General features: G+C 41.1%; 1 protein-coding gene across 1 annotated transcript in view; it reads left to right on the top strand.

Moving 5' to 3' along the window:
* The window catches only part of COPA (COPI coat complex subunit alpha), a 52,678-nt gene that overhangs the window by 28,860 nt on the left and 4,698 nt on the right, over positions 1 to 19,120 (top strand). The window contains exons 10-25 of the mRNA XM_007976492.3: positions 152 to 234; positions 1,312 to 1,462; positions 2,748 to 2,814; positions 3,818 to 3,893; positions 5,721 to 5,803; positions 6,474 to 6,613; positions 7,186 to 7,271; positions 7,388 to 7,526; positions 13,932 to 14,094; positions 14,204 to 14,350; positions 15,432 to 15,621; positions 15,743 to 15,838; positions 17,017 to 17,105; positions 17,307 to 17,430; positions 18,307 to 18,396; positions 18,571 to 18,680. Of these exons, the coding sequence (XP_007974683.1) occupies positions 152 to 234; positions 1,312 to 1,462; positions 2,748 to 2,814; positions 3,818 to 3,893; positions 5,721 to 5,803; positions 6,474 to 6,613; positions 7,186 to 7,271; positions 7,388 to 7,526; positions 13,932 to 14,094; positions 14,204 to 14,350; positions 15,432 to 15,621; positions 15,743 to 15,838; positions 17,017 to 17,105; positions 17,307 to 17,430; positions 18,307 to 18,396; positions 18,571 to 18,680 (1,834 nt within the window). The remainder of the gene's footprint in view (positions 1 to 151; positions 235 to 1,311; positions 1,463 to 2,747; positions 2,815 to 3,817; positions 3,894 to 5,720; positions 5,804 to 6,473; positions 6,614 to 7,185; positions 7,272 to 7,387; positions 7,527 to 13,931; positions 14,095 to 14,203; positions 14,351 to 15,431; positions 15,622 to 15,742; positions 15,839 to 17,016; positions 17,106 to 17,306; positions 17,431 to 18,306; positions 18,397 to 18,570; positions 18,681 to 19,120) is intronic.

A 19,120-nucleotide genomic window follows, 5' to 3' on the forward strand; every position in this document is an offset into this window, starting at 1 on the left:
TTATCACGACTACTGTTACTTAAGATATGCAGTTTACGCTCCCTGATTTACATTTTAATCAGCTTGCTGGCTTACCATTTAATATTCTTGTGTAGGATGGGCTGAAGATTCCTAGGAAATTAATATTTTTATTTTTGTGTACCTTTACTAGGACTGGGGTTCAGACTTTCCGCAGAGACCATGATCGTTTCTGGGTCTTAGCTGCTCACCCTAACCTTAACCTCTTTGCAGCAGGTAAGGGCCATTTTCTCTCTTTTTTCTTTGCTTTATATAAGACTTGAAAGTGATTATTAGCTTTGTCTCTAGTAAATATGTAGTAGGATGACAAGAAGAAGAAGGACTCTCAGAGCCACTTAGTTGAAGCTTTCCTCCTTTTTTTCTCCACTTTATATGTACATAAAATGATGTGTGGTGAAAAATGCTTTGAAGAAAAATTAAAGTTAAGGGAGATAGAGATGGATAAGTATGGGGTCTACTGCTTTATATTGGGTGTTCAGAAAAGTGAAAGGGTGTGAGGCAATGGGAACAGCAAATACAGAGACTGTGTTGTGAGAGGTGCTTAGTGTGTCACCATCACATGCTAAGGAACACCAAAGAAGCCAGCTAGTTGGAGCACAGTGAGTAAGGGACTAAGTAATAGGTGAGGTCAGGCCAGATCGTGTATTGCCTTCTATGCCACGGTTAGAACTTAATATTTTATTCTGAATAAATGGAAAGCCATTGGAAGGTTTTGGGCAGGAAAGTGACATGATCTGGTTTATATTTGGAGAGCAAACAGTAGGAGAACAAAAGTGTAAGGGTTCTCTAAGGGACGATGATGCTCGTAGGGAAAGAGCAAAACATTTTAAAAAACAGAATCATAAAGGGTTTTTAAACTAACATTCATTTTTTCAGTAAATACTTTTTATACTCTTTTTATATGCTAGAGACTGAGGAAGGACAGAAATTATAATTTCTGCCTTCAGGGAATTCATGTTATAATGTGGATGATAGAGCTAAATGATTACAGTGCAGGATGATAAGTACTGTAATGGAGGTTTGTACAAAGCATTAGGGGAACACAGAAAAGGGCAGTGTGAATAGTGGCACTAAGTGTGGCAGTGTGAATAGTATTAGAAAAGGATTCACAGAGAATTATTTAAATAAAGATTCCAAGAATTGTGAGAATTTAGGCAAATAAGAGATGTATTCAGGTGTCTTGTCTTTTATTAATAGCATACAGATATAATCTTCATCCTTATGTATCTCCAATTTCCAGGTTTTTTTCTTGCCTACAGCTTAATTCTTTCTCCTCTTCTCCCTGTCCCCCAGGCCATGATGGTGGTATGATTGTGTTTAAGCTGGAACGGGAACGGCCAGCCTATGCTGTTCACGGCAATATGCTACACTATGTCAAGGACCGATTCTTACGTCAGCTGGATTTCAACAGCTCCAAAGATGTAGCTGTGATGCAGTTGCGGAGGTAAATCGGACTTGTTTCTTTCCTCCCAACCCTCTCATCTGTCACCCTGATGCAACTCCCACAAACAAGACTCTTCTTTTATTTATTTATTTACTTTTATTTATTTATTTATTTATTTTTATTTATTTATTTTTTTGGAGATGGAGTCTCATTCTGTCACCCAGGCTGGAGTGCAGTGACACGACCTCGGCTCACTGCAACCTCCACCTCCTGGGTTCAAGCAATTCTCCTGCCTCAGCCTCCCAAGTAGCTGGGATTACAGGCGTGTGCCACCACGCCTGACTAATTTTGTATTTTTAGTAGAGATGGGTTTTCACCATGTTGGTCAGGCTGGTTTCAAACTCTTGACCTTGTGATCTGCCCACCTCGGCCTCCCAAAGTGCTGGGATTGCAGGCGTGAGCCACCGCACCTGACCAAGACTCTTCTTTTAAATGACGTTTTGGATCTCGTATTCTGTCACAGATGGAATCCCCATTAGATGAGCCTGCTCAGTGTAAACTCAGTGAGTGAGGGAGGCAAGAAAGTGGTCATGAGTAGAATGAGAGTTCCCTTCTTGAGAATGCTAGTGACCATTCTGCCACAATTTGCTGGGTCTCTTGCAAGCCAGAGGAAGTTTCTTGATAGAGAATGGCCCAAACTGATAACAGAACTTTTTGCCTTTATTTGGCATTTCTTGTCTTTAACTGTCCATTGCCTTCCCTCAAAAAGCACACAGCTCTGAACCAGAATATATGTCCCTGGAAACCCTTAATTCTGAAGATATGATAACTTCTGGAATGTCTGGCAAAAGGAACTGTCCTTTTGAAAAGCCAGCTGCATCGGCATGCTGAAACATTAATGGTGGCAAACTTTGGCATGAGGGTTTGATAACCGCCCTCTAGCATCACTACGATAAAAAAATGGGTTTATGTGAACACTCCAAGGGACAGGAGAAACCAGCCAGAGACAAATCACATTATGTTACTGTGTGGTGTCCACTGCAATTATGTGTAGGAATTTCAGTCCCACTCACTACAGTGAGTGCTAACCCTACCTACCTTCTATTGAATAATTTGACTTCTACTATGGCTTACTTTTTAAAACTGTTTGTTCAAAGCTGAGCTAGGGAAGTTGCCAAGCCTTAAAGGAAGAGAATACAATATTTATTCATTTTACTCCTGATTATAAAAGTGATGAGTATATAGTGTAAAGATTGGATAAGTAGGAGGTGTGGGGGTGATTCCTTTCTTCCTTCTATTCTTATGTGTCTTCCCTGTTTTTTCCTTTTTCTATATATATCTCTAGTGGTTCCAAGTTTCCAGTATTCAATATGTCATACAATCCAGCAGAAAATGCGGTCTTGCTTTGTACGGTAAGTAACCTGTGGAGCCCTCCTAGGTTCTCCCCATTTTCCATAGGTCTCTTTCTTACGCCCTCAGGGAATCTCTAATGGCTTCTTAAAAACTATTTAATGGTCACTTTGTGAGAGCTGACATGGTGATCACTCAGAGACTCAAATCAGGTAGGTTTCAGTTGTCGTAAACATATTGAGCATTTGTGAACTGCCTGTCTTTCATAAAGCTGAACTTAATGGAGCATCAGGATGAATGACCCAGATCACTAGAAATAATTTGGGAGAATGTTTAGGCTATATATATCCTATGGAAATAAAATGTTTACCTTGATCCCTTCCTTTGGGTGAAAATAGAAGAACTATGATTTTGAGAGGGAGTTCATGTCAGTGGGGTTGGCTTCAGAGTCATCAAAGAGTCCTCTCTGTTTCTTGCAACAGAATTTGAAAAAAAAAAAAAAAAATGACATTCTAATTTTAGTGCCCTGGTGGCCAAGTTGAAAGGAATGAAGTTATATGTCTTTCCTCATATAACTATATTGTCTAATCTTTTCTTCTTTAATATCTAGCAGTCCCATATTCTGACAGTTTTCTTTCATGTTTTTTCTTTTCTTCTTTTTCCAATAAACATTTGCATTCCTATAGTGTCTTTTCTTTGATGTCTTTTTTTACTTTCCAGTGGTTGAGTACTCCGTTGATGAGTCCTCAGGGTGGGGTACCAGAATATCAGGGTCCTAGTCTGCTAATTTGTGGAATAGAGAGCAGTTCTTACTTCATTCAGATAATATCTGCATCTTTGGAAGATAAAGAAAATAAAGTGGCATCAGTGCCGAGTTGTTTGGCAAAGAGCCCTATAATTCATAGATGTAGAAACAGTCAAATGCCCTCTGGGTGAGGGGTAAGAAAAGTATGGTTTCAGATTGATGTCTGTGCAATTGAACTGTTTTCTCTGTCAGAGTAAACTGGAAAACTGTTACCTTGGGTGCTTCTCACTAACATTTTAATTTCCCCTTTTCTTCTACAGAGAGCTAGCAATTTAGAGAATAGTACCTATGACCTGTACACCATCCCTAAAGATGCTGACTCCCAGAATCCTGATGGTAGGTGTTCTTTTTGTCTACCCCACTCTGCTTCCAGCTCTCCTCACCCGCATCATAACTCCTCTTCAAGTTTTTCACATTCCATCCGCAAGCCATGGCCACATCACTCATGTCTGTTGGCAGGTGCTGCTGACAGTTGCATCAGTGGCGACCATGGTGTGAAATATTCATGTTCCTCCTCCATTTTATTACCCCAGCTAGATATATATATTTTATAATTTGGTTATTAGAAACTCTCCATTTTCTCTTTCAGCACAGCATGTTATCCTAGTTTATTGTCAGTTGATACGACTTTCACCCTGGTAGTTTCATTTATTTAAAAATGTGGTTCCAATCTTACAATGCCTCATCCTGGGACTAGGGATTTATACTCTCCCATCCACATCCAGATTCGATTTGCTTCCTTTTGCGTGTCAAAAAGATGAGGCTGCTAACAGCCCCACACCCCACCTGGGATCCCAGGATCCAGCTGAGACTCCTGCCTACCTCTTCCATCACCACCATCCCTTGTTGACGTCCTTGTGATTAGAACTTGCTGACAAAACATTCTCAGAATGGATTTGACTATTGCCTATGGTCCTTTCAGTGCACTTCCTCCAGCGGGTTTATAGCTAGTACCAGATGAGAGATTTATTCTGCAGATCCCCACTCTTACTGGCATACTTTCATGATATTTTAGACCCTATCAACAGTTTCCTGAGAAATAATTTACTAGCTGGGTGCCACTGGGTTATTATTGTTGCTAATCTATCTCCTCTCTTTTAAATGTGTTCATAGTGAGAGAAAGAAAATATATTTGTATTTGGTATCCATAAGTCAAATTCTCCCTTATAAATTAGTTAAGCCATTTCTGACTAAATCTTATGGTTTGGTACCTCCCAACTCAGCCCTTTGCTTTTTTTTTTCCCCATCTGTGTTTACAATTAATAGAATTTAAAATATTTTGTTTTATTACCACTTTTATATTCTGTACTTCATTTTTTGAGGGAGATAATAATAAAAGAGCAGCCCAATGGTGGGCAACAGTGATAGGCTTGAATAATGCAGATTCCTGGCCCCTGGAAAATGGGAGTGTTAGTTTTGATAGTAATTAGTTTCATAAATTGCCTGCCCTCCAGATGCCAGGGGCAAGACTGGCCAACATGTTCTCTCCAGTTTTCTGCTGGTCTAATAGGTAAAAGAGTATTTTGATGCACCCTTCTGTTTATCCTTCTACAAGTTTCCCAGAGAATGGAGTGTCCATTTCAAAATTCTAATAAGCCACTGAACTGAGAAACATTTTTTAACTCTCGTCAAGTTGATAAGAATGGTCAGTTGACATTTACAGAGCAACAGCTTGGTTCTAAATACCACCCAGCACCAAGCTCTCCTGTCAAGATTTAGTTGGGAGTGCTCTGCCCCACCCTGCCCTACTAGGAAGTCAGCATTTGCATGTTAAAAGCAGCAGAGCAGCTGCATCCTGAGGAGGGGGTCTTATGACACAGGCTTGCTTTGCTGCAGCTTGGCCAGGGAGGCCCTGCTCGTTAGCTTGATGGAGTGTGCTGTCTCCCAAGATGGGCGGCCCTTCTGCCAGTACATGATGTTGGCTGAAATGCAACCACTTGGCCTAGAGAAAAGAGCCTTGGCAGGGGTGGTGGTTGGTGTTTGGAGGGGACTGGTGGGGAAAAGTCACTCAATAATAGCCCCAGGTTATGGCTGAATTAGGAAGCAGCTCAACTGGCGAAGCCAAGATGGCATCCAGCAAGACTGGGAGCTCCATGGCACCCGACTATGTCACCTGCCAGTGACTCACCACATGCTCCCACCCTTTGGTTTTGTTCTTCTCAGCGCCTGAAGGGAAACGATCCTCAGGCCTGACAGCTGTTTGGGTCGCTCGAAATCGGTTTGCTGTCCTAGATCGGATGCATTCGGTGAGTTAAGACTAAAAGCGGAAACTAATTTGGGGGGTGTGGTGGCAGCGGCCTGTGTATTGCAAAATAAAGACCATTGTTTTTTCTATTCTCCCCCGAGCAGCCGTGATTCTCATGTATTGGCTATACCTCTGTCTCTAGCCCTACACTAAACCCTCTTGGGGGAAAGGCATTAAAACTGATTTGATTGGGTTGACGATTGCTGTGGCTCTGGGTTTAAGAACCAAGCTAAAGTCACTGTTGACTACAGGAGCCCAAAATGCATCAAATCTGAAGTGAATGGGCTGGATGAGGAAATTTCCCTCCTTGTTCTGCTGTCTCCATTGTTATTTGAAATGTAATAGGTCCAGCACAAGATAAAGCACTCTGAAGAAAATATTTAACAAAATTTAAGCCCCAGAAACACTGTTTTCTCTCTGTTGTTCATTGAGGAATTCAGACTTTAGTTGGGACTTCTCAGAATGTTTTAGTTGGAGGAGAAAAAATATGTATTAAAGCCCTTAGAGAAGATCTTGGTTGGCGTGGTCTGTCTGCAGTGGTCATTGACATGGACAGGACAAAAAATACTTGTTAATTGACACTGAGGAACAATTGCTGAGAGACATCATCAGTTGCCATCATCATCTATACACACTTCTTCTCTTAACCCCATCTTTAATACTTATTGCAGCTTCTGATCAAGAATCTGAAGAATGAGATCACCAAAAAGGTACAGGTGCCCAACTGTGATGAGATCTTCTATGCCGGCACAGGCAATCTCCTGCTTCGAGATGCGGACTCTATCACACTCTTTGACGTACAGCAGAAGCGGTAACATACCAGGTGCCCCTAAGCAAACAGCCATGTAGTTGGGGAGAGTGGACATCTTTAGTGGGAACCTTTTTCCCCAAGTGAGTTTGCTTGTTGCTTGGCCACTTCTTATGCTCCAAGACTCTTTGTAGTAACTTTTCCTTTCTGTGATCACTCTCCATCCTGCACATCCACACTAACATTACAGCGAGAGTCTTGGTTATTTATCTGTTTTTACAGTACTTACCTGAACAAAGCGTGTTCTCAGGGCTTAGAACGAGAGAGACACAGATTAATAACATAGTTCCTATATTTAAAGGAGCTTACAGTCCAGTGGTGAAAATAGACATACACAGATTCCCTAACAATACAAGGAAATGAGGGAGAGGGGGTTGAGGAGGGGGAAAGTGCACAGTGTGAGCCAAAATGTTTAAGTCACTGAGCTACTATGTAGAAATTACATTATTTTGTGTAATTAGTATTGCATTAAGAAATTGGGGTTTACATTAATTAGAGGGTGCAGTTGATGTAGATCATAGCCTGAGATAAGGGAAATAGATCCATTCATGTTTGCACATCTCTGTCTATCTCAGGACTCTGGCATCTGTGAAGATTTCTAAAGTGAAATATGTTATCTGGTCAGCAGACATGTCACATGTAGCACTACTAGCCAAACACGGTGAGTCTTCATTATATCCACCCTGATTTAGAGACCAGTCCCTCCCACCCCCATTCCTGCCAGTCTACGGCACTTACCCTATCCAACAGAACACTCATGCCCTTTGCCTCTTACAGCCATTGTGATCTGTAACCGCAAACTGGATGCTTTATGTAACATTCATGAGAACATTCGTGTCAAGAGTGGGGCCTGGGATGAGAGTGGGGTATTTATCTATACCACAAGCAACCACATCAAATATGCTGTCACCACTGGGTAAGTTAATTATCTGGGATACAGAATGGGAGAAGGCAGCTTCCTGAAATCACTGTCCTGTCTTGAGATGTAACTGAAGTCCTCAATGAACTTCCTTCATGGAAAAGTCTTACCTGGCATATATGTGCAAAGGGCATCAGAACATTCTTTTTTCAACTTTTTAAAAATTGAGAACTCTAAAACAAATGTAGACAATTACATTAAAAAAATATATAGAATAACAAGTTATGTAGTGAACATCAACATAACTACCACCCAAGTCAAAAAACAGAACAGTGCTGGCACCCCAGAAAGCCCTTTGCCATGTGGTCACAACCCACCCTGTTTCCACCAAAAATAACATTCTAGTTTTTACAGTTAATTTCTTCCTTGCTTTTCTTTATAATTTTACTGCCCTGTGTTTCTTGATATGATTTAGTTTTGCCTGGTTTTGCCTTCATATAAATGAAACCACGTTGAATATATTATTTCATATTTTGCTCAATATTTTGTAAGATTCATCCATCTTGTAGCTCCAATGTATTTATTTTCATTTTTGTATAATTATATGATTATACCACAGTTTGTCAGTTCTACTCTTTTAAGGAATATTTGAGTGAATTCTAGTTTTTGGCTTGTGTGAACAATGCTTAACATTCTTTTACCTGTTTTCTGGTGTACATGTACATACATTTCTCTAGAGTGTATCCTCGGAGTAGAATTGCTAGGCCATAGAGTATGCATATCTTCACATTTATTAGGCAATGTGAAACTGCTTTTCTTTTTTTTTCTGAAGTGGAATCTCGCCCAGGCTGGAGTGCAGTAGTGTGATCTTGGCTCACTGCAATCTCCGCCTCCTGGATTCAAGTGATTCTCCTACCTCAGCCTCCCAAGTAGCTGGAATTACAGGCACGCACCACCACGCCCAGCTAATTTTTGTATTTTCAGTAGAGACGGGGTTTCACCATGTTGACCAGGCTGGTCTTGAACTCTTGACCCTGTGATCTGCCCGCCTTGGCCTCCCAAAGTGCTGGGATTACAGGTGTGAGCCACCGCACCCAGCTGTGAGCCACCGTGCCCAGCTGTGAAACTACTTTTCAAAGTGGCTGTACCAATTTGCATGCCCCCCAGCTTGGTATAAAAATTTCCTTTTGGGCTGGGCGCGGTGGCTCACTCCTGTGTCCCAGCACTTTGGGAGGCCGAGGCGGGCGGATCACCAGAGGTCAGGAGTTCAAGACCAGCCCGACCAACATGGAGAAACCCTGTCTCTACTAAAAATACAAAAAAATTAGCTGAGCGTGATGGTGGGTGCCTATAATCCCAGCTACTCCAGATGCTGAGGCAGGAGAATCACTTGAACCCAGGAGGCAAAGGTTGCAGTGAGCCATGATCGTGCCCTTGCACTCCAGCCTGGGCAACAAGAGCAAAACTCCGTCTCAAAAAAAAGAAAGAAAAAATTTCCTTTCTTGCCTTCTTGACCAACACTTGGTTTGGTGAGACTTATTTTTGTCCATCTGATGAATGTGTAATGGTATCTCCTTGTAATTTTGTTTTGCTGTTCTCTGTTTCCTAATGAGATTGAGCACCTTTTCATCTGGCCATCCAGTAGGAATTCCTCATATGAATTCTGTTCAAATCTTTAATCTGTCTTACATTATCTTTCTTTTTTGGATGTCTGTCCTTTGTCAGGGCTACATGTTGCAAATATCAGTATCTCCCCTTTTGTAGCATGTCTTCTGATTTTCCTTATGGTATCCTTTAATGAACAGTCTTAAAACGTAGTTAAGTTTATGAATCTTTATTTTTTATGGATATTAAGTTTCATCCTATTTTAAAGATCCTTATTGACTCCCAAATCATAAAACTATTCTTCTGTATTCTTTTGTAAAAACATTGTAACTTTGCTTTTTATCTCTAGGTCTATAATCTACCTGACATTGATTGTTATGTATGCTGTGAGGTATAGAAAGCTTAATCCCACTTTTTCCATAAGGACACTCAATTGCTCAGCAGCATTATTGAAAAGACCACTCTTTCTCCATTGTTCTGCAGTCTCACCTTTGTCATACATAAATCATGTTTTCAAAAATGCAAGGGTCTGTGGTCTATCTCTGCTCTAATTCCACACTGTCTTAAATGTAGCTTTATGATAAATCTTCACATCTGGTACAACTCTTACTCTGATCCTATTTTGTTTATTTTTTAAAAGTTGTTAGGGTATTTTCAAGGAAATTATGCCTTTTCACATAAGTTTTGTTGTCGTTGTTGTTGTTGTTGTTGTTGTTTTGAGATGGAGTCTCACTCTGTTGCCCAGGCTGGAGTACAGTGGCGTAATCTTGGCTCACTGCAACCTCTGCCTCCCAGGTTCAAGTGATTCTCCTACCTCCCCAGATTCTCCTGCCTTATATGCGCATGCCACCACACCCAGCTAATATTTGTATTTTGAGTAGAGATGGGGTTTCACCATATTGGCCAGGCTGGTCTCAAACTCCTGACCTCAAGCCATCCTCCCACATTGGCTTACAAAAGTGCTGTGATTACAGGCGTCAGCCACCAGGCTCAGCCCTTCACATAAGTTTTTAAAGTAACTTGTGAAATTCTTGGCCGGGCACCGTGGCTCAAGCCTGTACTCCCAGCACTTTGAGAGGCCGAGGTGGGCGGATCACGAGGTGAGGAGATTGAGACCATCCTGGCTAACACGGTGAAACCCCGTCTCTACTAAAAATACAGAAAATTAGCTGGGCGTGGTGGCAGGCGCCTGTAGTCCCAGCTACTCGGGAGGCTGAGGCAGGAGAATGGCGTGAACCTGGGAGGCTGAGGTTGCAGTGAGCTGAGATCGTGCCACTGCACTCCAGCCTGGGTGACAGAGCGAGACTCCGTCTCAAAAAGAAGAAAAAGTAACGTGAAATTCCACACAAAAACATTTGTCATTTTGTTTGGAATTGCATTGAATCTCTATATCAGTTGGGGGATAACCACCATCTTTACAGTCCTACAGTGTTCAGTTTCCTAATCTGTGAACTTGGTATAGCAGCTCTTCATTCATTTAGGTCTTCTCAAACATCCTTCAATAACGTTTTATAGTTTTCTCTATAGAGATCTTGCATTTCTTTGGTTAGATTTATTAGACACTTGACGGTTTTAAAATTCTGTTTGTAAATGGATATCTATTTAAATTTTTAATTTTCTAATTTTGTTGATATTTAGAAATATAGTTAATTCAATTTAAATACAATAAAATCAATTTAAAATTGATTTTATTTTAAGGAATCTTGCTAGACTCTTACCAATTCTAGGATTTATATTTCCTTTACAAATAATCATAGTATCTGTGGGTAATGACAATTTAGTTTCTCTTTCAAGTACTTATATATTACTGTATTTTTCTTGTCTTACTGCACTGACTAGGATCTCCAGCAATGTTGAGTTAACATAATGACAGCAAACATTCTTGTCTTATTCCTAACTTAAAGGGCGAACTTTCAGTGTGTTAGAATTATGTGAGCTTACAGTAGATTTTTTAAATGTATATCCCTTTTCTGTGAAGGAATTTTGCTATTTCTTTTTGCTAAGAGTTTTTTTTTTGTTTTTTTTTTTTTTTTTTTTTTTACCTTGAATGAATGTTGAATTTATTTATTTATATATATTTATTAATTCAATGTAATTTAACTATTTATTTTTGGCAGAGAGTCTCACTCTGTTGCCCATTGTGTAGTGGCATAATCTTGGCTCACTGCAACCTCTGCCTCCCAGGCTCGAGTTATCCTCCCAGCTCAGCCTCCCAAGTAGCTGGGACTACAGGCATATGCCACCATGCCCAGCTCATTTTTGTATTTTTTGTAGTGATGGGGTTTCATCGTGTTGCTCAGTCTGGTCTTGAACTCCTGGGCTCAAGCAGTCGGCCTGCCGTGGCCTCCCAGAGTGCTGAGATTACAGGCATGAGCCACCATGCCTGGTCCAAATGTTAAATTTTATTAGATAACTTTTCTGCATATACAGGTTGAGTATCTCTTACCTGACATGCTTGAAACCAGAAGTATTTTATGTTTCTGATTTTTTTCTGATTTTGGAGTATTTGCGTTACTGATTGAACATCCCACATCCAAAAATCTGAAGTCCAAACTGCTCCAATGAACATTTCCTTGGAGTGTCATTTCAGTGCTCACTTTTGGATTTTGGAGCATTTCAGATTTCCTGTTTGGGATGCTCAGTCTGCATTGAGGTAGTCATACAATTTTCCTCCTTTCATTGATTAATGTAGTGAATTAAATTGATTTATTTTTTTATTTTTTATTTTTTTTTGAGACAGAGTCTCACTCCAGGCTAGAGTGCAGTGGCATGATCTCAGCTCACTGCAACCTCCACCTCCCAGGTTCAAGCAATTCTTGTGTGTCAGTCTCCCAGGTAGCTGGGATTATAGGCGTAAGCAATTACGCCTGGCTAATTTTGAATTTTTAATAGAGACGAGGTTTCGCCATGTTGGTCAGGTTGGTCTGGAACTCCTGACCTCAGGTGATCCGCCTGCCTCAGCCTCCCAAAGTGCCGGGATTACAGGCATGAGCCACTGTGCCCAGCTGATTCTTTATGTTAAATCAACATTATATTCCTGATATAAACCTAACTTGGTCTTGATATTTTTACCCTTTTCAAATATTGCTAGCTTTAGGTTGCTAATATTTTGCTGATGTTTTCACATATTTATAAGTGAGATTACCTGTAATTTTCCCTTTTCTTTCTGTCCTTGTTAGGTTTTAGTATCAACGTTGTGTGAATTTCATAAAGTAAGCAAATAATGTATCTTTTTCTGTTCCCTCAATGAGTTTGCATAAGATTGGAATTAATTCGTCCTTGAATATTGGTTAGAATTTGCCCTTGAAGTCATATGGACATAGGACTTTCTCTATGGGAGGATTTTAAAAATTTGATTCAGTTTATTTAGCTATTACAGGACTATAGGTGTTTTCTATTTATTTTTGAGTCAGCTTTGGCAAATGTTATTTTTTAGGAGTTTGATCCTTCGCTCTGCCTATCTATCTATCTATCTATCTATCTATCTATCTATCTTATTTTGAGTTGGAGTCTTACTTTGTTACCCAAGCTGGAGTGCGGTGGTGCGACCTCGGCTCACTTCAACCTCCGTCTCCTGGGTTCAAGTGATTCTTCTGACTCAGCCTCCTGAGTAACTGGGATTACGGACATGCACCACCATGCCTGGCTATTTTTTGTATGTTTAGTAGAGACGGGGTTTCACCATGTTGGCCAGGCTGGTCTTGAACTCCTGGCCTCATGTGATCTACCCACCTCGGCCTCCCAAAGTGCTGGGATTACAGATGTGAGCCACTGTGCCTGGCCAGTTTGATTCTCTTAAAAAGTTACATCTTTATTCTGCAAGATCTGTAGTGATATCCCCTTTTTCATTTATACTATTTTCTTTTCTCTGAATTACCCTCCTGAGAGGCTTATCAATTTTATTCAAGTTTTGCCTTTATTGAACTTCTCTATTATATTTTTGTTTTCTATTTAATTTCTACTATTGGCTTTATTATTTTCTTCTAAGTACTTTCTTTGGTTTAAAAAGAACAGTAACATTTTGTAGATGAGTGCTTGTTAATTTTTAGTTTCTCCTAATATATACATGTAGAACCCAATAATTTTTAGTATTTCTTTTAATACAGTCTATAAATTGTCAAGTATTGCGTTAGCTATATTGACAAACTTCAATTTGCAATCTATTTATTATTATTGAGTTCAAAATACGCCTGTAATCCCAGCACTTTGGGAGGCCAAGGCAGGTGGATCACCAGGTCAGGAGATCAAGACCATCCTGGCTAAACGGTGAAACCCCGTCTCTACTAAAAATACAAAAAATTAGCCGGCGTGGTGGCGGGCGCCTGGAGTCCCAGCTACTCGGGAGGCTGAGGCAGGAGAATGGCGTGACAGGAGGCAGAGCCTGCAGTGAGCCGAGATCGCGCCACTGCACTCCAGCCTGGGTGACAGAGCAAGACTTCCATTTCAAAAATATATATATACTTTCTGTTTTTTATTATTTCTTTGTCAGGACTCTTCACATATACCTCTCTTCTACTTTCAGTTATAGCTTATAAAGGAGTTATCTGTCCATAATCACCTACTGATTATATATAAGAACTTAAGATTTAACTGTTAAGTCTGATTCCTATAGCCATGTCTGTTACTCATCTTCTAGAATAATAGTATATAAAGAAAAATCATGCCATCTACCCCATCATAGAAAGAATACGATAAATTTGGCATTTAGTTCTGCTCTTTTTTGAATCACTTCCCATCTATATCATTGTTCAAATGGCACTTGACAAAAGACCGTTTCCTAGGTGTGTTCCATTTCTTCACAGGATGGATTTTCCCTCTCACTTACTGAAAGTTGTGCCATCTACCCTCTGTTCTTAGGGACCACGGGATCATTCGAACTCTGGATTTACCCATCTATGTTACACGGGTGAAGGGCAACAATGTATACTGCCTAGACAGGGAGTGTCGTCCCCGGGTACTCACCATTGATCCCACTGAGTTCAAATTCAAGCTGGCCCTGATCAACAGAAAATATGATGAGGTACGAAGTGAGGATGCAAACTAGAATATTAAGAGAGGCAGCACTCTTTTTTTTTTTCTTTCCTGTGAATGATGTCTACTTCTTGCCCAACCCTACCCCAAATGTCTAGGTACTGCACATGGTGAGGAATGCCAAACTAGTAGGCCAGTCTATTATTGCTTATCTCCAGAAGAAGGGCTATCCTGAAGTGGCACTGCATTTTGTCAAGGATGAGAAAACTCGCTTTAGTCTGGCACTGGAGTGTGGAAACATTGAGGTGAGAGGAATGTGGTCATCAGCCCCATATTATCTTAGAGGTGAGAGGGTTAGAGTGGCATTGGGAGGGCATTATTCTGGCCTTGCTTCTTTAGCCAGAATAATGACATTTGGGATTTTTTTAGTTGTTACATTGAGCCATCTTCCTGTTGCTCTTTGCCCATCTCTACTTTTACCTGCCTCTGCTTCTCCCACAGCATTTCTATTTTTGTCAACCTCAATTAGTATGAATTTAGTAACTTCTAGGATAAAAGCAAGATGGTATGGAATTTGAAAATCTTACTATTTCCTTGACACTTAATCTTGCTGACTGGCTACTTAGATGAAAGAGTACCTATTAAGCACTGAGGCCTAGAATGTATAGGCATTGCTTTCTAAGGTGGAAAGGGCTTAGGAAAACGTTTTCCAGTTCTGAACTTCTTCCTAGTATTATTCTTCTGTCTTTGCTAAAGCCCCTGTGGATCTTCATACCTGGCAGTTAGGAAGTAAGGTAGCTAAGCAGGAACTGGCTCTGTGGAATCAGCAACTGCTGGGTGGTTTTGTTGTAAAAGTAAATTTCTGAGGAGGAGGATAAATGTGATGTGATTATTTCTATCCCTGTATCTAAAGGGGTTCTATGTGTTCACTGGATTTTTTTTTTCTTTTGTTTTTTTTGAAACAGGAGTCTCGCTCTTATTGCCCAGGCTGGAGTGCGATCTTGGCTCATTGCAACCTCCGCCTCCTGGGTCCAAGAGATTCTCCTGCCTCAGCCTCCCGAGTAGCTGGGATTACAGGCGCGCACCATGATGCCCAGCCAAATTTTTTGTATTTTTAGTAGAGACAGGGTTTCACCATGTTGGCCAGGATGGTCTTGAGCTCTTGACCTCATGATCCACCTGCCTTGGCCTCCGAAAGTGCTGGGATTACAGACACGAGCCACTGTGCCTGGCCAATTTTCAATGGAATTAGACTAAAAGCTAGGAGTAATTGAAAGTATAAGAAATTCTTTGGGAAATTTATATAGAGTCATATGCTTTGCAGAGTCCCTGGTTTTGAGTCACATTGTCCTTCAACCTGTTAACACAACCCTGGGGATTCTTTAGATTGCTCTGGAAGCAGCCAAAGCACTGGATGACAAGAACTGCTGGGAAAAGCTGGGAGAAGTGGCCCTGCTACAGGGAAACCACCAGATTGTGGAAATGTGCTATCAGCGTACCAAAAACTTTGACAAACTTTCCTTCCTGTATCTTATCACTGGCAATTTAGAAAAACTTCGCAAGATGATGAAGATTGGTGAGGCCCTCAAACTAAGGATGGGAAGAGGGGTTCTTGGGGGAAGGAGGAAGGTGAATAAAGGAGAAAGGGAACTTAAGAGAAAAGACCTAACTTGGTGTCTCTTACTTACTTGGTGCAGCTGAGATCAGAAAGGACATGAGTGGCCACTATCAGAATGCCCTATACCTGGGTGATGTGTCAGAGCGTGTGCGGATCCTAAAGAACTGTGGGCAGAGTAAGTATCTGGGACTTGCCATCTTTTTCAGGGTCTGAGGAAGTATTTTTCTGTTCTTGTTGAGTTAATTTGTGTACAGTGGTGAGGGATTTCTCTTTATTGTGCATTTTTTTAGGAGAGACAACATGCTCCTCCTGTGCTTAGAAGATTTTCTTCAAAGCCAAAGCGAGGTGCAGCCAGAATATTCAGTCCAGCCAAACACCCTTAGGAAAATAGTTATTCATGAGGAAGATAGGAGATTTTAAAAGGCCTAGAGCAGACACCCTAGTAAATGCACATGGTTGGATGCCATTAGAATTTTATTCTTTATTTTCAGTTTGGAGGTTTCACTCATTTATTCTTGTATATAGTCAAGGGATATTTTTGAGAACCCACTATATACCAAGCATTGTATTAGCACTTGAGATATATTAGGGAACAAACAAGGTGAAAGATGAGGTTTGGACCAAGGTGCTCTTAGTGGAGGGGTGAGCACTGGTCAGATTCAGGATATATTTTGAAGGTAGAAACAACATGATTTGTTGCAGTAACTAGATTTGAGATGTAACAGAGATGAGTCAGGGATATCCAAGGTTCTCAGCACTGATGGATAGGTCTCAAAGATAAGCAGCTATATTAGTTCTCTGTTGCTGTGTAACAAATTACCCCCCAATTTAGTAGTTTAAAACAACAAACATTTATTATTTCACAATTTGTGGCATGGCTTAGCAGGGTCTCTCGTGAGGCTACAGTCAAGGTGTTGGCCAGGACTGCAGATATCTGAAGACTCACCAGGGAGAGAATCTACTTCTGCACTCACTTAATGGCTGTTGACAGCCCCCATGTCCTTGCTCCCTGTTGTCTAAGAAACGTCAGTTTCTTTTCGTGTTGCCCTCTCCAAAGAAGTTTGTAACGTGGTAGCTAGTTTACCTTACAGCAAGTGAGCAAAAGAGGGCACCCCAAGATAGACGCCACAATCTTTGTAACCAGATCTAGGAAGTAACATCCCATCACATCTGCCATGTTCTATCCATTAGAAGCTAGTTAATAAATCCAGCCCACACTTAAGAGGTGGGTATTATGCAACAACTTGAATACCAGGAGTCAGTGATCACTGGGGGGACCATCTCAGAGGCTGCTTACCCCAGCAACATGCATTTGGAAATGTACCTCTACCACAAAGACTGTTTTCTCTACAGAGTCCCTGGCCTATCTCACAGCTGCTACCCATGGCTTAGATGAAGAAGCTGAGAGCCTAAAGGAGACATTTGACCCAGAGAAGGAGACAGTGAGTCTTTATTTACATGATTGTCTCTTATTACAGGAGTAACTCTAAGATCTTAGAACAGTTTAAAATTATGAATATCACTCTCCCACCTGGTTATCAGGTGAGGCAGAGAAACAAATGACATCAAAGGAGGCTCCATAACTTTCCTTACGTGACTTCCAAGTGCTGTTTGTTTTTAGCCTCTTTTCTTCTACTATTCAGATCCCAGACATTGACCCTAATGCCAAGCTGCTCCAGCCACCTGCACCTATCATGCCATTGGATACCAATTGGCCTTTATTGACCGTATCCAAAGGATTTTTTGAAGGCACCATTGCCAGCAAAGGTAAGTACCTACTTCTCCCATACCACTTTTGTTGTTTGTTTTGTGAAGAACTGTCCTAGAGAATACCATTAGCATTTAGTTTAATCTGTCCTTTTTTTCTGCATGAAGCCTAATGGAGTATTGAAATGCCAGTCATTTATGGTGCAGTCATAAAAACTTAAAATGGCATTTTCAGGTCATTAAAGAAAATTTGGAAAATAGGGAGAAAAACAAGGGATCCCTCTACTACCATCAGTAACTTCTGTGAATATTTTGGTATATTTTCTTAAGTTTTACTATATATGTAGTCATGTTCTTTGTTCAGTATTTTATCATTCATGACACAATCTTAAAGGTACTAATTCAACTACCTGTAATTCCAGTATGTGGGTATAGGCAGATGTGTGCTACCACCCTCCACCACTTCCACCCTTAACCTCCTCCTGTTTTCTTGGTCTCCTAGTTTATTTCACATGAGTAAGAGCCTAAACAGACTTTTAAGCATTTTGTGCCGAACCCCGGTCTTTCCTCCACCTCCTCTATCTACCCTATGCCTGACACCTTGTACATATTGTAGTGGTGGTAGCTTAGCAAAGCTCTCAGGAAGAAATTCAAGAGTGGTAGCCAAAGGCTGGTAAGTACAAATTATTTAAGAGCCAGTTTTTGGTAGTAGGAAGGCCAGTTCCTTCCATCTGTCTTCTATTCCCTCCCTCTGTGAAACCTACTGCAAGTTAGCATAACATATATACCACAAAAATAAATAATACACAAAAATAAGTAATAAGTAGGCAGAAGCTTGGCACCTGTTTTTGAAAGGATTTAACCTGCCTGCAGAAGAGGCCATATCTCAGACTTGCTGGACTATAACCAGTTCCGTTCTATTCCTTCCCTCTGTAGGGAAGGGAGGAGCACTGGCTGCTGACATTGACATTGACACTGTTGGTACAGAGGGCTGGGGAGAGGATGCAGAGCTACAATTGGATGAAGGTAAAAGTGCTGTTTTAAGACTGTTCTGGGGCGATGGACACCTTGGATTGGGACTGGCTTGTGGGTAGATCTGCAGACCTCCAGGCCATGAAACCAACTAGGATTGATTTTACTTTCTTTGGCTAAGATTATGCCACTGCCCAAATCTGTTTTGAGCTTGAATTTTCCTTACAGATGGGTTTGTGGAAGCTACAGAAGGTTTGGGGGATGATGCTCTTGGCAAGGGACAGGAAGAAGGAGGTGGCTGGGATGTAGAAGAAGATCTGGAGCTCCCTCCTGAGCTGGTATGTGGAATTTGTACCCTTAGAAGGTTCTCTCCATATCTCCCTGTGGAAGCTAGAGGCCTTATTGTCCCCCACCACTATCCTAAGGTCTCCAGAAGGGAAGGGGACTAGACCCTCCTTCTAATCTGATGCTTATCTCCCATTTGAAAGAAGGAAGATGGCTGGGCACGGTGGCTCATGCCTGTAATCCCAGCACTTTGGGAGGCTAAGGCAGGACAATTGCTTGAGCCCAGGAGTTCAAGACCAGCCAGCCTGGGCAACTTATCAAGACCCTGTCTATTTTTAAAAGTAAAAGAAGCAGGAAGCACGAGAGAGTCAAAGTTAGTGGCCTTGTCACTTCCATCTGTCCTGATATGCTCAAAGAGGAGAGGATGTAGGACTTATCTCTAATCTGATGCTTAACTCCCATTGAAAGAAAGAAGAATGAGGTAATCAGCGTT

Source organism: Chlorocebus sabaeus, chromosome 20 (assembly GCF_047675955.1).
Source record: "Chlorocebus sabaeus isolate Y175 chromosome 20, mChlSab1.0.hap1, whole genome shotgun sequence".
Taxonomy (NCBI): Eukaryota; Metazoa; Chordata; class Mammalia; order Primates; family Cercopithecidae; genus Chlorocebus; species Chlorocebus sabaeus.